Genomic DNA, 18,585 nt, shown 5'->3' with positions numbered 1-18,585 from the left:
CTTTTTCCAGTGCTCAAATTTGCTAAAAAATAAAGATTCTTATATTCAAAAGCAGAGACAACTTTATTGCATGATTTATGTCAGAAATTAATCAAAATAACATTAAATGATGGAAAACAGTCAATTTATATATTATTTCCTATGAATTTCTTCTTTAAGCTTTTCTGTGATGTGCCAGGGACTGTAGACAGTCACGTTGACAGTGTGTGTGTGTGTGTGGTTTTTTTGTTTTTGTTTTTTTTTGTACCAACCGGCACTCAATGCACAAATGGGTTAAGGTCTATTCTATGTCTGTCTCTGTCTCTGTGTCTGTCTGTCTGTCTGTCTGTCCGCCTGTCGGTGTCCACAAATTTTTGCGCGCAACATAATTATTTCTGTGGTCTATTTACTTTTCCCTTCCAAGAAGAGCTCTTTCTCCTCTAACTTCAGATTTAGGGCTCTGTTCAGTCAAAATAATTTTAACTTATTTTAAGTCTCTCTCAATGCATGGCGGATCAATTAGAAGTGTACGTTTGCTTCACCTCTGGTTTCAGCTTTTATCGTGTTTATGCTCCAATATAATCACTACACTAGTACTCATATACTTTGAACTCGTTATGAAACAAATCAGTAATGGTATTGTTATATTTCTACAGGCCAGTTTGTAAGACTGTGCCTAATTATTTTCATAACCCCTTTCACAAACTTCGAACAAACTTGTATATGGATTTAATTCTTTTGAGTATTTTCGACCTGGAAGATATGGGTCAGCACATTTCACGAAATGAAGGCGAGCTCAGGTAAACTTGTTACAAGGTCCTTCCTTTCATGCCTTGTCCAGTTCATAATTACAACTTATTTGCACATTGGTACGATGACATTTTTCTCACTTCTCCGTTGGCCAGGTGCTTTACTGGTTTTTAAAACGGCATAATGCATAAACTTGTCCGACGTAACAACTTATGAAATTATTCTTCTAGGATATACAAAGAAAGAATGAAATTGCGTATATACCATGTGACCAGAATGGTCCGTCAATTCACACTTACAACAGACAGCCATTTCATTGTTGTTTTGTATTGAATGTATGAATAACCGTTATCTATCAATATTGACAAATGCCAGGATTGCTGTCAGCTGGATGTGCTATAGCAAGCGATACGTTAGAGGAATTACATGGATAATCATTACATCGCTGATGCATAACTCACTGAATTTAAAAACTAAAATGCCTGACTATGCAATAATGACCTTTCCCGCTCATACGCGCAGGCATTGTGAACTGGCTTATTCCACCAATTTAGGGAGATCAAAACATCTGTTAATCTCATTTTGATTTATTCTTTGTCGTTTTCTGTAGGGAACAAAATAAATGTATGCGGTCAAAATGTCGCATTGTTCATGTGAGTTTTCTCGTTTTGCTTGTTTTGTTTTGTTTTTGTAGTGGGGGTAGGAGAAATATAAAAACACTTGAAAGGTCGTATCCTCCTTTTGCAGGATTGACAATACGTTCCCGTTACACCGGGAATAATGCTTGGTTTTTGGTTTTGTTTTTGTTTTGTTTTGTTTTGTTTTGTTTTTCCCAGCATGGTCCAAATGAATTCAGTGTAAATCTATAGTCTATAAAGATCTCAGCGAATTAACTACAACAATTTCTAGCTTATGAAAGAACTTTAATCCTACGTTTCCATCATTATATTTTTTTGCCATCGACGACAGAATAGAAGACCATTGCCCAGGACAATGCCTATCGGCAATGAATACAGGTGAGTGGTGAAAACTAAAAGACATAAACAAAATGTCCCATGACAAGCAATAGATGGCGGCGCACAACACTGAATAACCTTAAACACGAAAAAGAAACAAAAACACTGCCCCTCGTCTTGACTTTGAATGTTGATCTGTTCTTTATTGTTTTCTGGAGTGTACGAAAATTCATTATCGACTATATATTCATTGTTGCCATTTACAGTGTACATACCGTTTGTACTATCATGACTCTAGACGCAATTATAGTATACTTCAATTTCAATCTCAATTTCAATTTACTTCGCTAGTTAGATATTAACGCTGTCCTAATTCTACATCGTAGTCAGTGGTTGTACGTGTACCTCGATACAGCGTTAACCCGAGGTTGTTGTTTGTTTGTTTTTAAGTCACTTTCGTATTCGTCAGTTTTAGACTTATTATTAACTCCTTGGAAAATTGTATGTCCTACAAGCTTTAACTTTTAGTAAGTTTCCTTCCTTTTTTTTTACCCTTTCTCTCTCTCTCTCTCTCTCTACTCTTGTGTATCTACATGCCAGCTTACTTTACAGTTTTACTATATATTATGTTATGGCATTTAAGCAAAAGTCTTTTATGCATGTAATGTATTTGTGTAACCACAATGTATTGTTTATTTTGAGAAATATGAAAATAAACTAAATGAATTGAACTGAACATAACAAAGCAGGAACGAAACACTAAATCTCAAAGTATGCATGGTACGATTTGTCTAAATCTTTTGTTGGCATATTACTTTATTTTTTTTTTATTTTTTTTATTTTATCATATTTTATTTACTTATTTTATCTTATATATATGTATATATATACATACATTTATATATATATATATATATGTTGCCCTTTCTCATTTCCCTATATGGTAAGCAAAATCGACTTCCATGTTCTTATGATCGACTCTCACATTAATAATGCAGGTATTCACAAAGGTTGGTCAAATCTAGTCCATGGATTATACAAATTTTAACTGCATGGATGCGGACGACGGTCTTTACACACCAACTGGCATCCAAAATGAACGCGCCCTGATGCGCGCATCTGAAAGGTTTGCCTATTTCGGACAGCTTTAGCCAATGGAATAAACTTAGACCATGGATTTGATGTAGATTACGTTGGTAAATTCAGACCATTTAGTTTTTTAAAGGAAAACAAAACACAAAGAGTAAATATGGATTGAGTGAAAGCAGCAACATTAGTAGAGCACATCAGTGAAAGTTTGAGGAAAAGCGGACAATCAATGCAAAAGTTATGAGTCTTAAAAGTTTTGGTGTTGGAACCACTGGAAAAGGAGACTACTTGAGTTTATGACATCATGTGTGGACAACAATATGAAGAAAATGTAAAGAAATTTCAGCATGCTTTCACTTTCCTGGAGTAATGAAAGAGCACGAATTGACTAACCGCTTTTAGCACTTAATAAGCAGGGGGAATAATTACTGCCCATAACATACGTCAGTATCAAATTGATGGAATGTGTAATTTTCATGAAAAATGAATTTTTGTGGAATTCTCTTTACATTTTCTATAAATATCGTTGTCCATATATTATGATGTCATAAACTAAGGTAGTCTCCTTGTCCGGTGGTTCCAACACGAAAACTTTAAAAATTCATAACTTTTGCATCGATTGTCCGATTTTCCTCAAACTTTCACTGACTAAATGTTGCTGATATTTCTCTTTGGGTTTTGGTTTCCTTGAACATGTTTAACTGCATGAATGCGGATGACGTGTCTTTACACACCAACAGGCATCCAAAAAAGAACGCGCCCTGATGCGCGCATCTGAAAGGTTCGCCTATTTCGGACAGTTTTAGCCAACGGAATAAACTTAAACCGTGGATTTGATATGAATGACATTCGTAAATTCAGGCCATCTAGTTTTTAGAGGATTTTAGAAGTCACCGCTTCTTCTGAATAATCATTTCTTCCGAGGGAATCGCCTCCTCATCGCGATGCCTTTCCAGCTCGCGAAGTTGTTCCTCCCTTCCTAGATTTGACTTTCGTAGCACTGCCGGACGATCTCGGATTGGTGGTCGACGCGTTCGAGCCACGACTCCGACCCACTCCGGTCGGCTTCTCCTTCTTGCCCTGCTGCGGCAGTTCTCGCTTGCGATACTGTGCCAGCAGTGTGGCTGGGTTTATGTGAAGTCAAGAAAAAGTATGAGAGAGAATCAAAAAGATCAATAACATTGTTTACATAAGATGTCTTATTACACCTTTCACTAAAGGTCAAGAAGTACCGTTTACACGGAACAGTTAATGATAAATAAATAAATGAATACAAAGTTACGTAAAATCTGCGGGTAAATGGTGAATTAACAGCGTTCAAAAAGGTAACCGAAGTCAAAAATGCAAACATAAGGTACGTATGTATAACGTTCTGGACCAACATCCAAAGCTTGCCTGAACGAGCCAGAACAAACAATACAGAGAGCGTCTCGAGCTACAACTGAACTCTCCTAATGCGTACCGTGCCAGACGTATGACCCCCTATGGCTCTAAGCAGACTGACTTACCGTTCTTCCGTGCCACAAAGTTGGACCAAACGCAACCATTCCACAAGTGAGCTGTATAATTATATAATATTTTAGACATTTGATCATCTTGATCATTAAAGAGTTTTCAATTGTTGTCTGACTCTCTAAACTTTTACATCACAATTCGCAACTTTTTTTTTTGTCCATGAGTCAGAGTTTCCCCTTAATCTGAAGTGGTTATCTTCATTGATTTTTCTGGTTCGTTACAAAGCAACAAACGATCGGGATGAAATGTCTTTGTAATGTCTAGTATTAGATCTGCTGTCAGATTACACAGGTATACGTACACATGAATTCCTCATTGCTCTTCAGCTGTGTGACCAGCGGTTCGTACGGCTTCACGACATTGTCTTCGTCACCTAAAAGGGATGCAGAAACAATCGAAAAGGAAAACTGATAAATAGGTCCCTTTTTGTGAAGCAATTCATTACAATTTCACAGGACAAAACTTGAGTATTCTCGCGGGTGACACGACATTTCGCCCCTGCGACAATTGCTCCGGTCTTATCTTCTCCAAGGAATTAGGGTTAGGATTAGGGTTGTGATAGAGTTTTAAGTTTAGTTGGATGTGAGGATTAGAATTAGGGTTACAAGGTTTAGCATGCAGATATATCACAGGAGAAATTGTCGCAGGAACAAATCTCATGGAACCATTCTCGCTACCAACAGCAGCAATTATTAATAACGACAAATTAAACTTCCAGTTTTTCGTAAATGTAAGTAATAGATAGGGTAATTACACTTAGAGCAACGCCACATGAACAGAGGACTGATCTTGCCTAGCTTTAGACGCAGTAACTGAACTTGTTGTATACTTTTATAGTCATTGGTGTATATTAATAATGCCCCGGGAGGGATTTTTTTTTTAATCTTTTATTATCATTATTATTTTTTTTTTTTTTGGGGGGGGGGAGAATGTCACTGGTTTTACCAGTTATATTCTCGTGCATGTTAAAGTTGCCAAAATATACAATAATCAACAATCAAGGTTATAATAGAAGATTACAACTGACGTTTACCATTATATATTATATTCATTGTCTTTACTTCATATTATTATTCAGTCTTGTCTTAATTTATCAGCTCTCTATCATATTTCACTACCACCGGTCATTCACACAGCTTGCTTTTATAGACCTATAGGTCCAGTCACGTTTCTCCAAGATTTGTACAAATCGATTTTGATATTGCCCAATTACCATTGTGACTTTAGACGTATATGTTTTTCTTTCATGTTTGTTTACAATCGAAGTATAACAATTTGTGCTCATACTATTAAGGCCTACAATATGACCCGTTATGGAAGAGATGAAATCAGATTTGATTACTCTTAAAGAAGATAATTCTTTTTTCTTATCGTATGACCAGCTTGAAATAAGTAATGATAACAAAAGTCTTGACAGTCTATTCGGTGTGTTATACTGATGAATTACAAAAAAAAAAAAAAAAAAAAAAGACTTGCAATGGCGTACATAAAATTAGACCCGAATGCGTTCTAGAACAAGAGATTGGATAAAAGTCATTAAAACAAACAAAATAAGGAATCAGACTTACGTTCTATCTTGAAAGGCACGTACACGGCCCGTGGTTTCAGAACGTGTTTGGTACTGACGCGAAAATTATACTCGGGGAGACAACGTACTATTCCCTCTTCGTCGGCCAAATCTACGAGGACTGCAAAGAGTCAAAATGTGACTTTTGAGGAAAAAATGAAGCGTAGCAATTCAGACGAGGGGAAACAGGGACGAAAAAAAAAACGAAGACGAGAGCAGCAGAAGACGTAAGTGCAGCTGATCGTAAATTTATTGGCTAACTGCACACCATATTACTTAGTATTACGTATATTTTGTGTACCGTGCACAGCGTTAAATGGCGTCGTAGGTGGCGTTACTATAGACATAGTATTCATTATCATCATTTTCAACCGATGATGAAGTACATTGTAGAGGAATTCTGCTTTAATACACCATGCCATTAATCAAATTGGCACTACATATTCCAGTGCATATCGAGTACGGATATCGAGTAGATACAACCTACGGAAAGATTGTATAGAATTGTACTTTAATAAGCATAAAAGAAAAAGGAAAAAATTTGCAAACAATGATTCCAATCTGAGGTTGCCACTGAATTTGACCACCTTTTCCCCCAGTCCCGCAGCCCCCACCCCTTCCCCTGAAAAGCAGCCCCCGTTTCTTACCTTCCTCGTCATCTATTTTGCATTTTTTCCGAAGCAGGTCCACGACGTTTACAAGCATGCAGTCTAGATTGATGAGCTGGTACTCCGTGCCTGGTGAGTAGAAAGGAATCATGACAATAATGACAACATTTTGATCTTAAATAGTTTAATTTTAGAGTAGTAGTGGTAGTAGTACTTCTCATCGTAGTAGAATCCTACTTGAGTATAAACTAAACCTTTTAAAAGTAAAAGTAGGGTCATCACCGTGGCACCTCCCAATGACACATCACGTGTACCGGTAGTTCATCCCAGTATAGCATCCACTTGGAGCTGCAAGAGGGAGTATACTTGGGTGACCCGCACCTCGTCATAGTTAATGTTCGTGCATATTTGAATCACATTTCGACACTGAAATGCTATGAAATCCCACTCACATACAGGGAAAATGCTGAAGATTCCAACTGAATCACAAATTCACTGATCGATATCGAAAATTTGCAGCTATCGTCGCCAAACGCGAACGATTCGGAATAGTTGTGCGCTAAGGAAGGGGTCCGCAACTCGTCACCGGCGCTCCCATAGACAAAGCACGTAAAAGACGTGTGCGGGTGACCGTGATGATACTTTATAACACGTATTCCTCATAAAATTTCAGATTTTGGCGAAAAACTGTTCGGTTTTCACCACAATTTGCTTGGTTGTGGTAGCCCTGTCAAGTTTCAAGCGTACTGAACATAGTTCCGGGCTTAAATTTTTGTTTAGCGCGCTTGTAACAATTTTAAGCGGGGTGACGGTATTCGGGCCCCTGACGAGGTGCGGGCACCGTCCTCACTATGAAAGGCCTAGTCCTAACAGTTACTGATGGACTTATGAATTCATTCAATAAATTTCAAAAATAGCATCATGCCATTCCACACAAAGCGTATATATTCGAAGATGTAACGTTACTCGTTAGATTCTAAGTTTGCGGGATGTGAAAGGGTCTAATGATGAAATTATAAAGTCGTATTATAGTATACGAAACAGACTTACCACCCAGCCACACGCTTGCAAACATACTAGTTTCAGACATTGATGAGGTCTGTCGAGTAGCAAAACGGAGACATCAGAATCAGATTTGTAATTCAAACAGCTAAAGCAGAAAGGGGGCAAACTAAACTCTACATTCACAAGTCGTTCACAGAAAACATGCACTCTCGCTCGTATCGTGCTTCTAGCGACCGTAGGAATGCATGATGCCCCTCATGCATGGCATCTTACGCATGTGATTACAAAAGTGTGCTAGTATTTTGCAGATCCCTTGTATTTTTTGCCTGTATGTGATGCGCGCATAACAACATGACGTAGCAGCTGTCGCGAGCGCGTAGTACAGTACCGGTTAGCGCGTCTGCTGATCTTACGCAATGCTTTATTGCGCAGCAACATGTGCGCACACAATGTAAACAAAGATCGCGAGAACGCTTATCATCACCGTGTTGTAATGTTGCTCCACATTTACCACGGCACATCCATTCATTTGCATTCACTTGCATTCTATAGCAACGAATTTGGAAGAGACTGAATTTTAACTGTTAAAGTTATTATACTTTGTCTTTTTTTTTTTTAGATTGATATGCCTTTACAAAATCCTTTTTCGCCGTCGCGCTTACGACGTCGGCTTAGTCGCGAAACACTCAGCATCGGAAAATCTTCCCCAGATGGACTTGCAAAACAAGTTCGCAATAACAGTCGACTCGATAAGGACGGTGTTGCTGGTAGCTCCCCGCCAAGGAACAGGCGAGACAATACACTTGCACAGCGGAGGAAACGACTGAACTTGAATGACAGCCCTGCTGGTGTTGCTGATAATCCACAGAATCGCCAGACGTCCAGGTGAGTTAGATAGGTGTAGCAGGATGATTCAGTCATCACAGGAATGATATAGATAAGGGAGTTCACAAAGATGATGACAAGAGAAGATGAAAATATTCGGGAAGCCACCGATGCAACTTATATAAGATAGGGCCTATCTCCTAATAGTTTCAGATAATTTCGTAATAAACTTCAAGCAGATGGAATTTGTGAATGTCAGTCCATAATCATACTAACACATAAAAATTTATCAGTTGTCGAAATCTCCGTTTCTCAATTTCAATTATGACTCTTTTTTTTTTCTTTTGTTCCTCGCACCTTGTCAGTATCTGCAGTCCAAGACATGACTAGACCACGTCTAGAATTCTAGTGGGATTATGTATTTGGGTAAATTACAGTTTACCGACAGGAATTTCCGGTGTATTTTGTATAAATGTTTTTTTTATGTGTGTGTATTTATGCTTATTTTTTATATTCTTTTAGGTCATAGACCACCCTACCCTCTTTTATTTTATTCTTTGGGTGGTTACTTAATTGCCATTAAGGTGACAACTTGACATTTGATGATAAAAAGCATTTTGGGGATATTGCGGCCATCTAAGCTCTCAGCACAGGTAGACAATGGTAGACTTTCATATCAGTTATATGACCCGTTTTGTGTCATGCTAATTATGAATGTTTACTAAATCTAACTGCGCTGTGATAGTGACGAGAACTGGATATAGATATAGATTTCTACCATGTAGGGCCTAAATCCAAGAAAATTGGCAACCAGTGTATACTACTTTTACTTGTTATTCAGCATTTTATACATGTGCATTATATATATATATATATATATTGTATTGAGTTTGTAAGCCATATGTGATGTTTTTTTCTCCTTTTTTTTTTTGACTTACTGTACTTTTATATTCAATTTTGCATGTATGGTAAGGGTACCACCTATCGGCAGGATACCTTAATATCGGCACCCTGCATATCATGGCTGTTTGCGTATAGAACGAAATGTACGCGTGGGATTAAGTGCCATTTGCTATGAAAACAATAAAAACGAAGAAACGAAAATCAAACTCACAAACAAACTAACAAACCAGACTAAACACGTTTCAATTACACATCCGCTCACGGTAACGACGCAGGCTGTGAAATTCACGTGTATTACCTATGGAGGGAGGGGGTGTCGTAAGGTGCCCTTTTAAGCTGCGCGAAGAAAATGGAACGCACACACTAAAATTGCGCTATTTTAAAACGGAGATTCAGAATCAACGAGACGGTCACGACATTCAAAACTGCAGTATTCATGGCATATTTGAGATAAGATTTAGGCGAATTTGTTTTATACTTTTGGAATAAACAAGCTACAGATCCTTAGGGTGACGATAGGTGGTACCCTCAATCATACTGTATTTTGTATATCGTTTTTATGCAGGGCCCCTTTGTAAATCAGTTTTTTAACTGAAAGGGCTATACCCTATGAAAATAAAACGAAATATAAATGAACAAATAAATAAATACTACTAGTGCGGTACATAGGCCCAAATAATGATAGATTATCCATATGCTGTGTTGTTGTGCTTCATGTAACTAAATGCAGGAAATTTTGTTACTTCAGTTTCCCTGATTATTTTCTTTACTTGAAAGAAAGGAGCAGGGACGTGTCAAGAAGAAACATGAAGCCAACGTTTCTGATAACAGGATCGAGCGTTCTCCGGCGTCCAGCCCGGCCCGCCGTAAACCTCAAACACCGGACGTCATGTCACCGGCGCTCCCCTACAGCAAGGACTTCGGCACCTTTGACTTGACCCTCTGCGAGGCAAACGACGGCCGGTGCGTTGTCCTCGTCGAGTACGAAGACCGTGTGTTTCTGAACGGCAAGCAGGTGTGCTTACGTAGGCAGTAATGTCCAATATATTTGCTCGATCTCTTTGTAGAAGGTATTTCTCATCATGTGATAAAAGAAGCTATTACAGTAATCGCATGGTTCCCATAGGACGCCCCCCCCCCCCCCGGCCCCCTTAACATCATTAGAAGGCCCGTAATTTTTTGTATACACTTTGTGACCCTGCATCACAAAACCAACAAAAGGTCTCCAGATACATGGATTTTTAGTTAAGAGCTGATTCTGAAAAACGGACTCTAAGCTTTAAATTGATGTACGATGACTCAATTCAAATGGACTCTCCTAACCTATCTAAATATTCGAAGGAAAGCACATACTCTGGAAAAGTGTGAACGTAGAAAAGAGGCTCTGAAGTATAAGAGTCTATTCAAGCGTTTAATCTTTACCAAACCGTGCGAGCTGTGTGATGAATGGGACAAAAGACATGCGGTAAACCACCGGAGCAACAACAATGAAGGGATTATCAGATCAAGCTGAAATGGAGCATGCTTTATTAACACATTCTTTCCATGATTAATTCCAACTTTTGGAGCAGTACCATTATTCTTTCAAAAGTTATGAGAGTTGAAAGTGAAGAGTGTGCAAAGGATTTTGTTGGTTTCGTGATGCACGGTCACCTATTTATCCTTTACCAGCAATGAAGTGAACACAGGCGGCATGTCAAAGTTAAATTGACGGATCTCCACGGACTGTTTTGAAAAACAAAACAAACAAAGAAGCAATGCGAAGAACACCACGTCTCTGCTTAAAGGAATTGAAACAAACCTATAATCAAATCATCTTTTTTTTTCCTCGTTGCTGTATTTTCTGTTATAATCTTTTCTCTGATTATGATTCTATTGAAAGTTTAATCAAGTTATGATGCAGTGTCAACATGACTAAGCAAAAAAAGAAAAGATTATTAACAGCATTTTATCTACATTGAAATGTCGCATCGCAGCACTTATGAATAAATCAAGCACTTGCAACATCCAACATGCACATTATATTTTCTTCCAACGTGAGAGAATCGCCTGATCTGTTTAGTTTTATTAAATATTGGGTCTCACAACCCGATATAGGCCTACCTCTGAAAACAACAACAACAACAGATCATTCCTCTTTAGAGAACAAGTTGTTTATTTGTAGTTTTTAATGGTTTGTTTTTCTGGACTCTAACAAAAAATTCAGATCTACATCATGCTGAATGGAACGGTAACAGATCGAGAGGGTAAACCGAGCAAGACGTTTCAGAAGTATTACGATTGCGCTCTCAACGAGAAGCGACGTATACGCTCTAATCGACATTCGGAAACACCGACTAACACAAAGAAAGCTTACAATCAGGCGAGGTATAATACACTGTTTACTTCTTAAACATGATTCCCCATGGTTTCAATCGCAATTCCGGGTGATCAATTCTATTCACAGGTCTGAATATGCGATTTAAATCCATGATTAGGCTTTCCTATGTCTTCATTCTGAAAATTTGGAATTATTGGAATGATTATGACATTAACATTAGGGCCTGCTGTAATGTAATTTGAAAACACACAACAGAAATCGCATGATGATGAACGGAAATGTTTAATGCATGAAAACGTATGCTGCAGCATTAATCTGTGATGTGAGTCTCATTCTTACAGTATTGTTTATTTCAATTATACAAAAAGAGTGAGATTTTGAGTAACAAGTACAAGTAAGCCATGCAGTCTGGATAGATTATCCATTATAGTGTACTAGGACTTTGAAATAAAACTGTTTATGTATTTTTATGTTATATAGAATAACACAATACACATGATTATATGTATAGGAATCTATGCGAGCTCAGTAGTCTTTAGACGCGGTCAGACTGGCAAAAGATCGAGAGGTTTAAGATCGCGATCTTTAAGATCTCGAAGTTTTGCCAGTGTGACCGCACGACAAAAGATCGCGAAGACTTCGCGATGTTAAACTTCTCGATCTTTTGCCAGTCTGACCGCACCTTTTGTGATCCATGCAGTTTCTATTGATCGAGTTGAGCTGTTGGATGACTACTATTGAATTCAGAGCGTGTGGTATCGAAATGGTTTCTTGTGTAGGACCTCACATCAGCTCCGTGGATCTAAGAGAGCCTCGAAAGACACCTCCTCGCCTGGCAATGACCGGACTCCTTCATCGACGACCCGCAGAGAATCCAGGTTGGTCCTCAACATCGGCATTTTGAGTCTGTTCGTAGTAAAGGTGTAAAGCAGATTGTGTTTTGCCATTATGAAATTACATCAAGAGCAACCAACTTTATGAAATGTATGAATTTTGAATGTTCTTCAAATATTTAGATTTCGTCACAGTGTGTATAAAAACAATTTTAAGAGGAATATGTGAATATTTGGCATATGAAAATATTAATCTTTGATGCACGAAATGTCACCTATAATAGACAGCCTTTTACTCAGGCACAGGTGTTTGGAATCAAAAGATATGCTGCTCCAGCCAATATGTAGCTGACAGCAACTTGGACATTATCCATGGTCATTCTTGACTAACGGAGGCCGCAGGCAATATTGAAACTGGTGATGTCAACCCAGAAAAGGGGAAACAAGGATGAAATTTTTGGCTCAGCGATCGTTGTGACTAAAAACATCGTCCGCATCATGCAGCGATACCAATGTTTAGTAAAAACGAGGTGTTGATTTGTCTTCTGTGGTGTTCCCATGATAACTTAAGGGAAAGGGGTTAGACAGCCATACATACATTATACAATACATACACATAAAAAATGTTCGACATTAGCGGTGGCCTGGTAGCCCTGTGCCACCACAAACAGATGTCAGGCCACCATTATTTAAGACATGATATGTTTTGGTAGCCACCAATAGGCCCACCAATAGTTTGTGATCGTGATTAGTCTTTAAAGGGAACCAAAATCCAAATAGCAATGTGGATTGAGTGAAAGCAGCAATATTAGTAGAACACATTATTGAAAGTTTGAGGAAAATTGGACAATCGATGCAAAAGTTATGCATTTTTAAAGTTTTGGTGTTGGAACCGCTGGATGAGGAGACTACTAGAGGTTATGACGTATGAGTGGACAACCAAATAAAGAAAATATAAAGGGAATTCCACAAAAATTCTTTTTTCATGAAAATTACACATTCCATCAACTTGATACTAACATATGTTAAGGGTAGCAATTATTCCCCCTGCTTTCTAAAAGCGGTTAGTCAAGTGCTCATTCATAATGCTAGAAAAGTGAATTTTTGTGGAATTTTCTTTATATTTTCTTTATATTGTTGTCCACTTATACGTCATAACCTCAAGTAGTCTCCTCATCCAGCGGTTCCAACACCAAAACTTTAAAAATTCATAACTTTTGCATCGATTGTTCAATTTTCCTCAAACTTTCACTGATGTGTTCTACTAATGTTGCTGTTTTCACTCAATCCACATTGCTCTTTGGGTTTTGCTTCCCTTTAATAATGTATTTTTCTTATCCAGAAAAGAGAAGAATAAGTCGGCTCAGGTTGTGCATGCGTTTCAGGCTAGAGATACAAGTGTGGCCAGATTGCTAGTAATCTTCACTGCCAAACTCAATTTACTTTACGGCCAAATTTAGGCAATATATGGTTTTTTTTCACTCTCTCTCATAGTTATGTTTCACGACCAAATTTTATGTAAAATGGAAGTAGGCATACTCGAATATTCAGTATCTGTTTAATGAACACGTGGTTGTCATAGAAAAAAGCATTACAAAGGTGTCGAACTAAACGGTTTATTGTGACCGCTATTCTACCTTCCTGGTTTTATCTACATATCACTTTTAACATAGATATTGCGCCATGAAGGAACTCGCCGATCTGGAGACGTCCTTCAGCGGTAACATCGCCCGCCTTTGCCAGACGGTCCTAGAATATGTTGGTCGCGAGGAAGCAGGCACGGAAAGCGGGCACGAGGATGACGATCTGGCAAGCGAAGAAATTTCCCGTCAAGTTCAGGCCACACTCAGCAGGCTGATCGACCAGTTTCAGTCCGTGGTCGATCTCAGTGCGACCCTCCAAGAAAGGGACGACGACGATCCGGACATAGACGACGACAAGATCATCGAAAAGCTAGTGGAAGAAGCATTTAGCGGTGGGGCTAAGGCTGCTGAGAAGGCCACGGAAATGAAGGAAACGAAGGAATCAGCGAAGATCTCGCAGTCTACCAAGAGGCGGACAGTAGGAACACAAATCAGAGAGGGACATAAAGAAACACGAGACAAGGGTGAACAGACAGAAAGAAAGTTCCTAGAAGAGACCAGGGGGATCACGGCTATGAGAGAAGAAAACGGGCTGCTTCGAGATGAGATCATTGCCATGGAGAATGACATAACCCAGATGCAGGCACTGTACCAGGATCTGGAAAAGCGGTACATAGCTGAAACAGAAGCAAAAGTCGAGGCGATGAAGCAGCTCCAAGAAATGATAGACAGCGACTGGCGAGAAGAAGCCATAAACTCGGCGAACCGGGCTGAAGACGTCAAAGAGGTCGCTAAGGTTAAAATCGCCGAAGCCAAGACAGAAGAACCAAAAGCCATTCCTACCAACGCGACGTATACCCTCAGTTCCGTTAGCTCCGTTAGTATTGGTAGCCTTTCAACTGTTAGCAGCAGTGACTCAGAATGTCTCCCTGTTGCTGACGCGAAGGAACCCGGTCAGTGTATGCAGCTGAGGACCCGAGCGCTCAAGTCAGAGATCGGCAGACTCCGCGACGTTTATTCGGACGTGGAGGACCAACTGACAAGGATCGCCAATGAGAACTCGTCTCTCCGTCTACGAGTCGCAAAGCTAACTCGCGAAGCAAAGGAGAAGCAAAACCAACTGGCCCAGGCGAATCAATCGCGCGAAAATTACCTGCTCGAAATCAAGAATCTCGATTCTGTGAACTCGCAGCTGGAGGTAAAGCTGGCTGAAGTGATCAAAGAGAAGAAGTTCTTGAGCGACAAGCTGAAAACCGTTAACGAAGAGCTATCGGCAATGGATGTCGCTCGCAGAAAGGCGGAAAGAGAATCGGCTGAAATGCAAAAGACTCTCTCTGCTATAAAAGAGGAAAAGCGTCAGATGAGTGAGGAACTTAGCAGGCTGGAAAAGGCTCACCTTGAGGAGAGTACAAAATCTGCTAAGTTGTCGAAAAACACTGCCGAAAACGAAGTACAGCTTGCCATAATGCGCGGACAAGTCGGCGACATGAGCGTCGAGGTCCATCAACTGCGTGCAGAAAATCAAGCCAATTCGGATGCGCGTCAACGCGCTGAACGCGATAGCAGGAAGCTCGAGTCTGATTTGCGTGCGGCACGCAAAATGAATGTGGACTTGTCTGCCGAGGTGCTCCAATCTAAATCGACGATTGGGTCTCTTGAAGACACCGTGCGTCATCTGGAAGCCGACATCTCCAAGCTTACCCAGGAGGTCGTTCATCTCGAAGCCAATAAAGTTGCCCTGACCCAGAGTCTCGCCGAAGTTAAAGCCGGCAATCAAATGTTGTCGGACTCTAACAAGGAACTAAAACTTGAGAAGCAATTGCTGAAACGGAAAACTCTAGAATTACACAATACGCTTGAAGAGATGAACAAAGTAAACGCAACGATTCGGTCTCGACTTGATAACTGGGATAAAGACAGCGCGGACCTTGGCCAGCGGATGAAGCAAATAGTGGGAGCCAAGGCAGAACTGCAGGATTTCATTCGGCAGCTGAACTCAGTCAATGCCAACATCGAAAGGCGATTCGAGAAGATGGATTCCGAGTATGAAAACCTGGAACGGAAGCTGCGGTGTGCTGGCATGGGAGACGAAGGGACGGCAGACGATGTGGCCAAAGCATAATAATATTGATCATAACCAAGGGAAACGAAAACCTTTGTGTGTGTGTGTGTGTGTGTGTGTATGTGTGTGTCTGTGTCTGTGTGTGTTTGATTGTGTCTGTTCTTCTTTCGATGTACGATGACGTCTACAGGAAGTAAGTAGATAAACCTGAAAAAAAAAAACAATTCTCGTGATCTTCCCCCTGTTGATTTTATATGATTATGATAAGTAGAAGAAGGAGTCTTGAGTACGCCATTCGCTGTTCCAACAAGGTTTTTATTAAAAAAAAAAAAAAAAATGGCCCGCCTCTGGCCTTCGTCAGTGTATACAATCATAAGTCTTTGCAAACAAAATATACATGAATCATAAAAGCATAACAACGCCATTTGTAATCCCAACAAGAAGGTTTTTATTCACAAAAATTTCCACCCGCCTCGGGCCTTCGTCAGTGTAGTGTATACTAATATAATGACTTATCATTCGAGACTCCTTCTTATATTTTATATGATATATACATGTTGAGATTAAAAAGCTCCACGAAGAAATGAAGAAACAAACTGGGAATGCATTTTTGGCCAATAAAGAATGAGTTTATTCGACTCGAATTTTCTGCGTAAACTCATTCTTTATTGGCCAAAAATGCATTACCAGTTTGTTTCTTCATAATGATATATAGATGTATCATGGTTGATATATGGTCTTCTGCTGTTTGTAACATTTTCCGATTTCCGTTACTTTCCTCTGAGTAAAAGTCTCATTGCACTTCCCAATGGTATTTCATCTGACGTGGCCTCTTCGATACATGTATTACGTAACATGAATTTTATATCTAAAGATTTGTTGCTAAAATTGTCTTTTCGCTTGTGAAATATTCATAATAAAGATGCGCGAGTTCTAGTCTGATTTTGGCCTGGTATACTTGAAGAGTTTGTTTGCAAAAACCGATAAGTCCATTTTTGAAGATTTTGAAGTACGGTCTCTGTCATAATGTACGAAATAATACCTTTTAAATGATACATTGGTCACTACATATAAAGGTATATTTTTGAAGTTATGGTCAAAAGAAGCAAAAATTTTCTTGTTATTCTCTTTATTTTTCTTGACCTTTAATCGCAAATATCTCCATTTGACAAATAATGTTTTATGGACTTATCGGTTTTTGCAAACAAACTCTTCACTTGGTCTGAAAAATATGGAAAATAAATTTGTTGAATACTATAGGTTTCCCGGTCAATTTCATATTGTTGTCATTCAAGTTACTATTCCGAGCATTTGATTTCACGCATTCCACGCTCGCAGCATTGAATCAGCAATCAAATTCCAAATCCGGTCATTCAAATTCACTATCGGAGCAATCTTATTGTTAGATAGGAGCACGCATTTCAGCAATGAGCATTTGAATTCGTTACGAGCCGGCGACGGAATCTCGCCTGTCATTCAAATTCGTGAAAAGGCAACCATGTTCCAAATAAGTGCTTTCAATCTAAAAGAAATCTTGAATTTAGTTAGCTTGGAGCCGTATGTCTTTCTCACTTAGCTTTGAATAGATTGGGCTTCATGATGAAGACTATTTATCTTGCCATGTAGGTCCACCTGTTCATTCTAAGATTTGAACGTCACGACCATGAGGGAAAAATACAGACACATTAGGCACTTTATATACAAACGAGCAGATAGGAAATTTAAGGTTGATTGACACTAACCGGCTCCGAGAAAAACAATTTCGACTACACTGAAGCTGATAACATGAACGTTGTATACGTCTTATTTGTTGTTTTATTGCTATCTTATTGGTTTACTTTTGCGGGACTATGTGAGATAATTGTGTGTCAGTTGTCTTTAAATTGATGCTTTGTGTGCTAGTGTTTGGCGTTGTACTTTTTTAGTGCTGCGGTGTCATCCAGGTGTATGTTAGATTGTCGTTGTGTTGTTTGGAACTGCATAATGATTGTTACATCCTGTCCACCGTCTATCTAGAAATTGGGAAAGCCTATTAAAAATAACACGATGGCATCTAAAATCAAACCATACATCCTTCTTGTCCTCGATTTTATTTCTGCATTTTTTTTCAAGGAAATCATGTATATGACAACACGTATATAATCATATGACAACAGAAAAGAAACAAATATTACATTCATAGTATCACTTGATCACAATCACAATCTTTTAAGTATAAACTTAACAATGAGATCAAAGGAATCGACGATACCTTTGTTTGCGAATAAAGCGGAAGAAGAAAAAATGCAGGAGCTTACCATCTTTAAGCATATATGCTTGATGGTGATGGCAGCCTCAGAATCTCAAAAACTTAATAAGAAACATGGTAATACATATACATGTAAATGTAATACATGTAAATCAATTAATTTGTAAAACGGACTCCTTTGCCTTGCGCAAGATTCGAACAATTCGTCCCTTCCTTTCCAAAAAGTCGACAGAGAAACTTGTTCATGCTCACATAATGTCTCGTCTTGATTTCTGCAACGGTATTTTGTATGGTTTACCGAACAATGAAATCCAAAAGTTGCAGAGAATACAAAACTCTGCT

General features: G+C 39.0%; 2 protein-coding genes across 2 annotated transcripts; one reads left to right on the top strand and one right to left on the bottom strand.

Moving 5' to 3' along the window:
• Positions 1–1,862: 1,862 nt before the first annotated feature.
• LOC140242224 (uncharacterized protein C22orf15-like) lies at positions 1,863–7,770 on the bottom strand. Its single transcript, XM_072321967.1, has 5 exons — positions 7,515–7,770; positions 6,504–6,593; positions 5,858–5,977; positions 4,591–4,662; positions 1,863–3,898 (listed from the first exon to the last, which is right to left on the bottom strand). Exons 1-5 carry the CDS (start codon positions 7,552–7,554, stop codon positions 3,711–3,713), a joined length of 510 nt encoding a protein of 169 aa, XP_072178068.1. The 5' UTR covers positions 7,555–7,770; the 3' UTR covers positions 1,863–3,710.
• A 275-nt stretch (positions 7,771–8,045) lies between these two features.
• On the top strand, positions 8,046–16,114 carry LOC140242223 (uncharacterized). Its single transcript, XM_072321966.1, has 5 exons — positions 8,046–8,354; positions 9,975–10,212; positions 11,404–11,564; positions 12,297–12,395; positions 14,024–16,114. Exons 1-5 carry the CDS (start codon positions 8,095–8,097, stop codon positions 16,053–16,055), a joined length of 2,790 nt encoding a protein of 929 aa, XP_072178067.1. The 5' UTR covers positions 8,046–8,094; the 3' UTR covers positions 16,056–16,114.
• The last annotated feature ends 2,471 nt before the right edge of the window (positions 16,115–18,585 follow it).

The sequence above is a fragment of the Diadema setosum genome, chromosome 19, assembly GCF_964275005.1.
Source record: "Diadema setosum chromosome 19, eeDiaSeto1, whole genome shotgun sequence".
Taxonomy (NCBI): Eukaryota; Metazoa; Echinodermata; class Echinoidea; order Diadematoida; family Diadematidae; genus Diadema; species Diadema setosum.
Note: the sequence above shows the minus strand (reverse complement) of the source record. Positions and strands in the feature narration are given on the sequence as shown.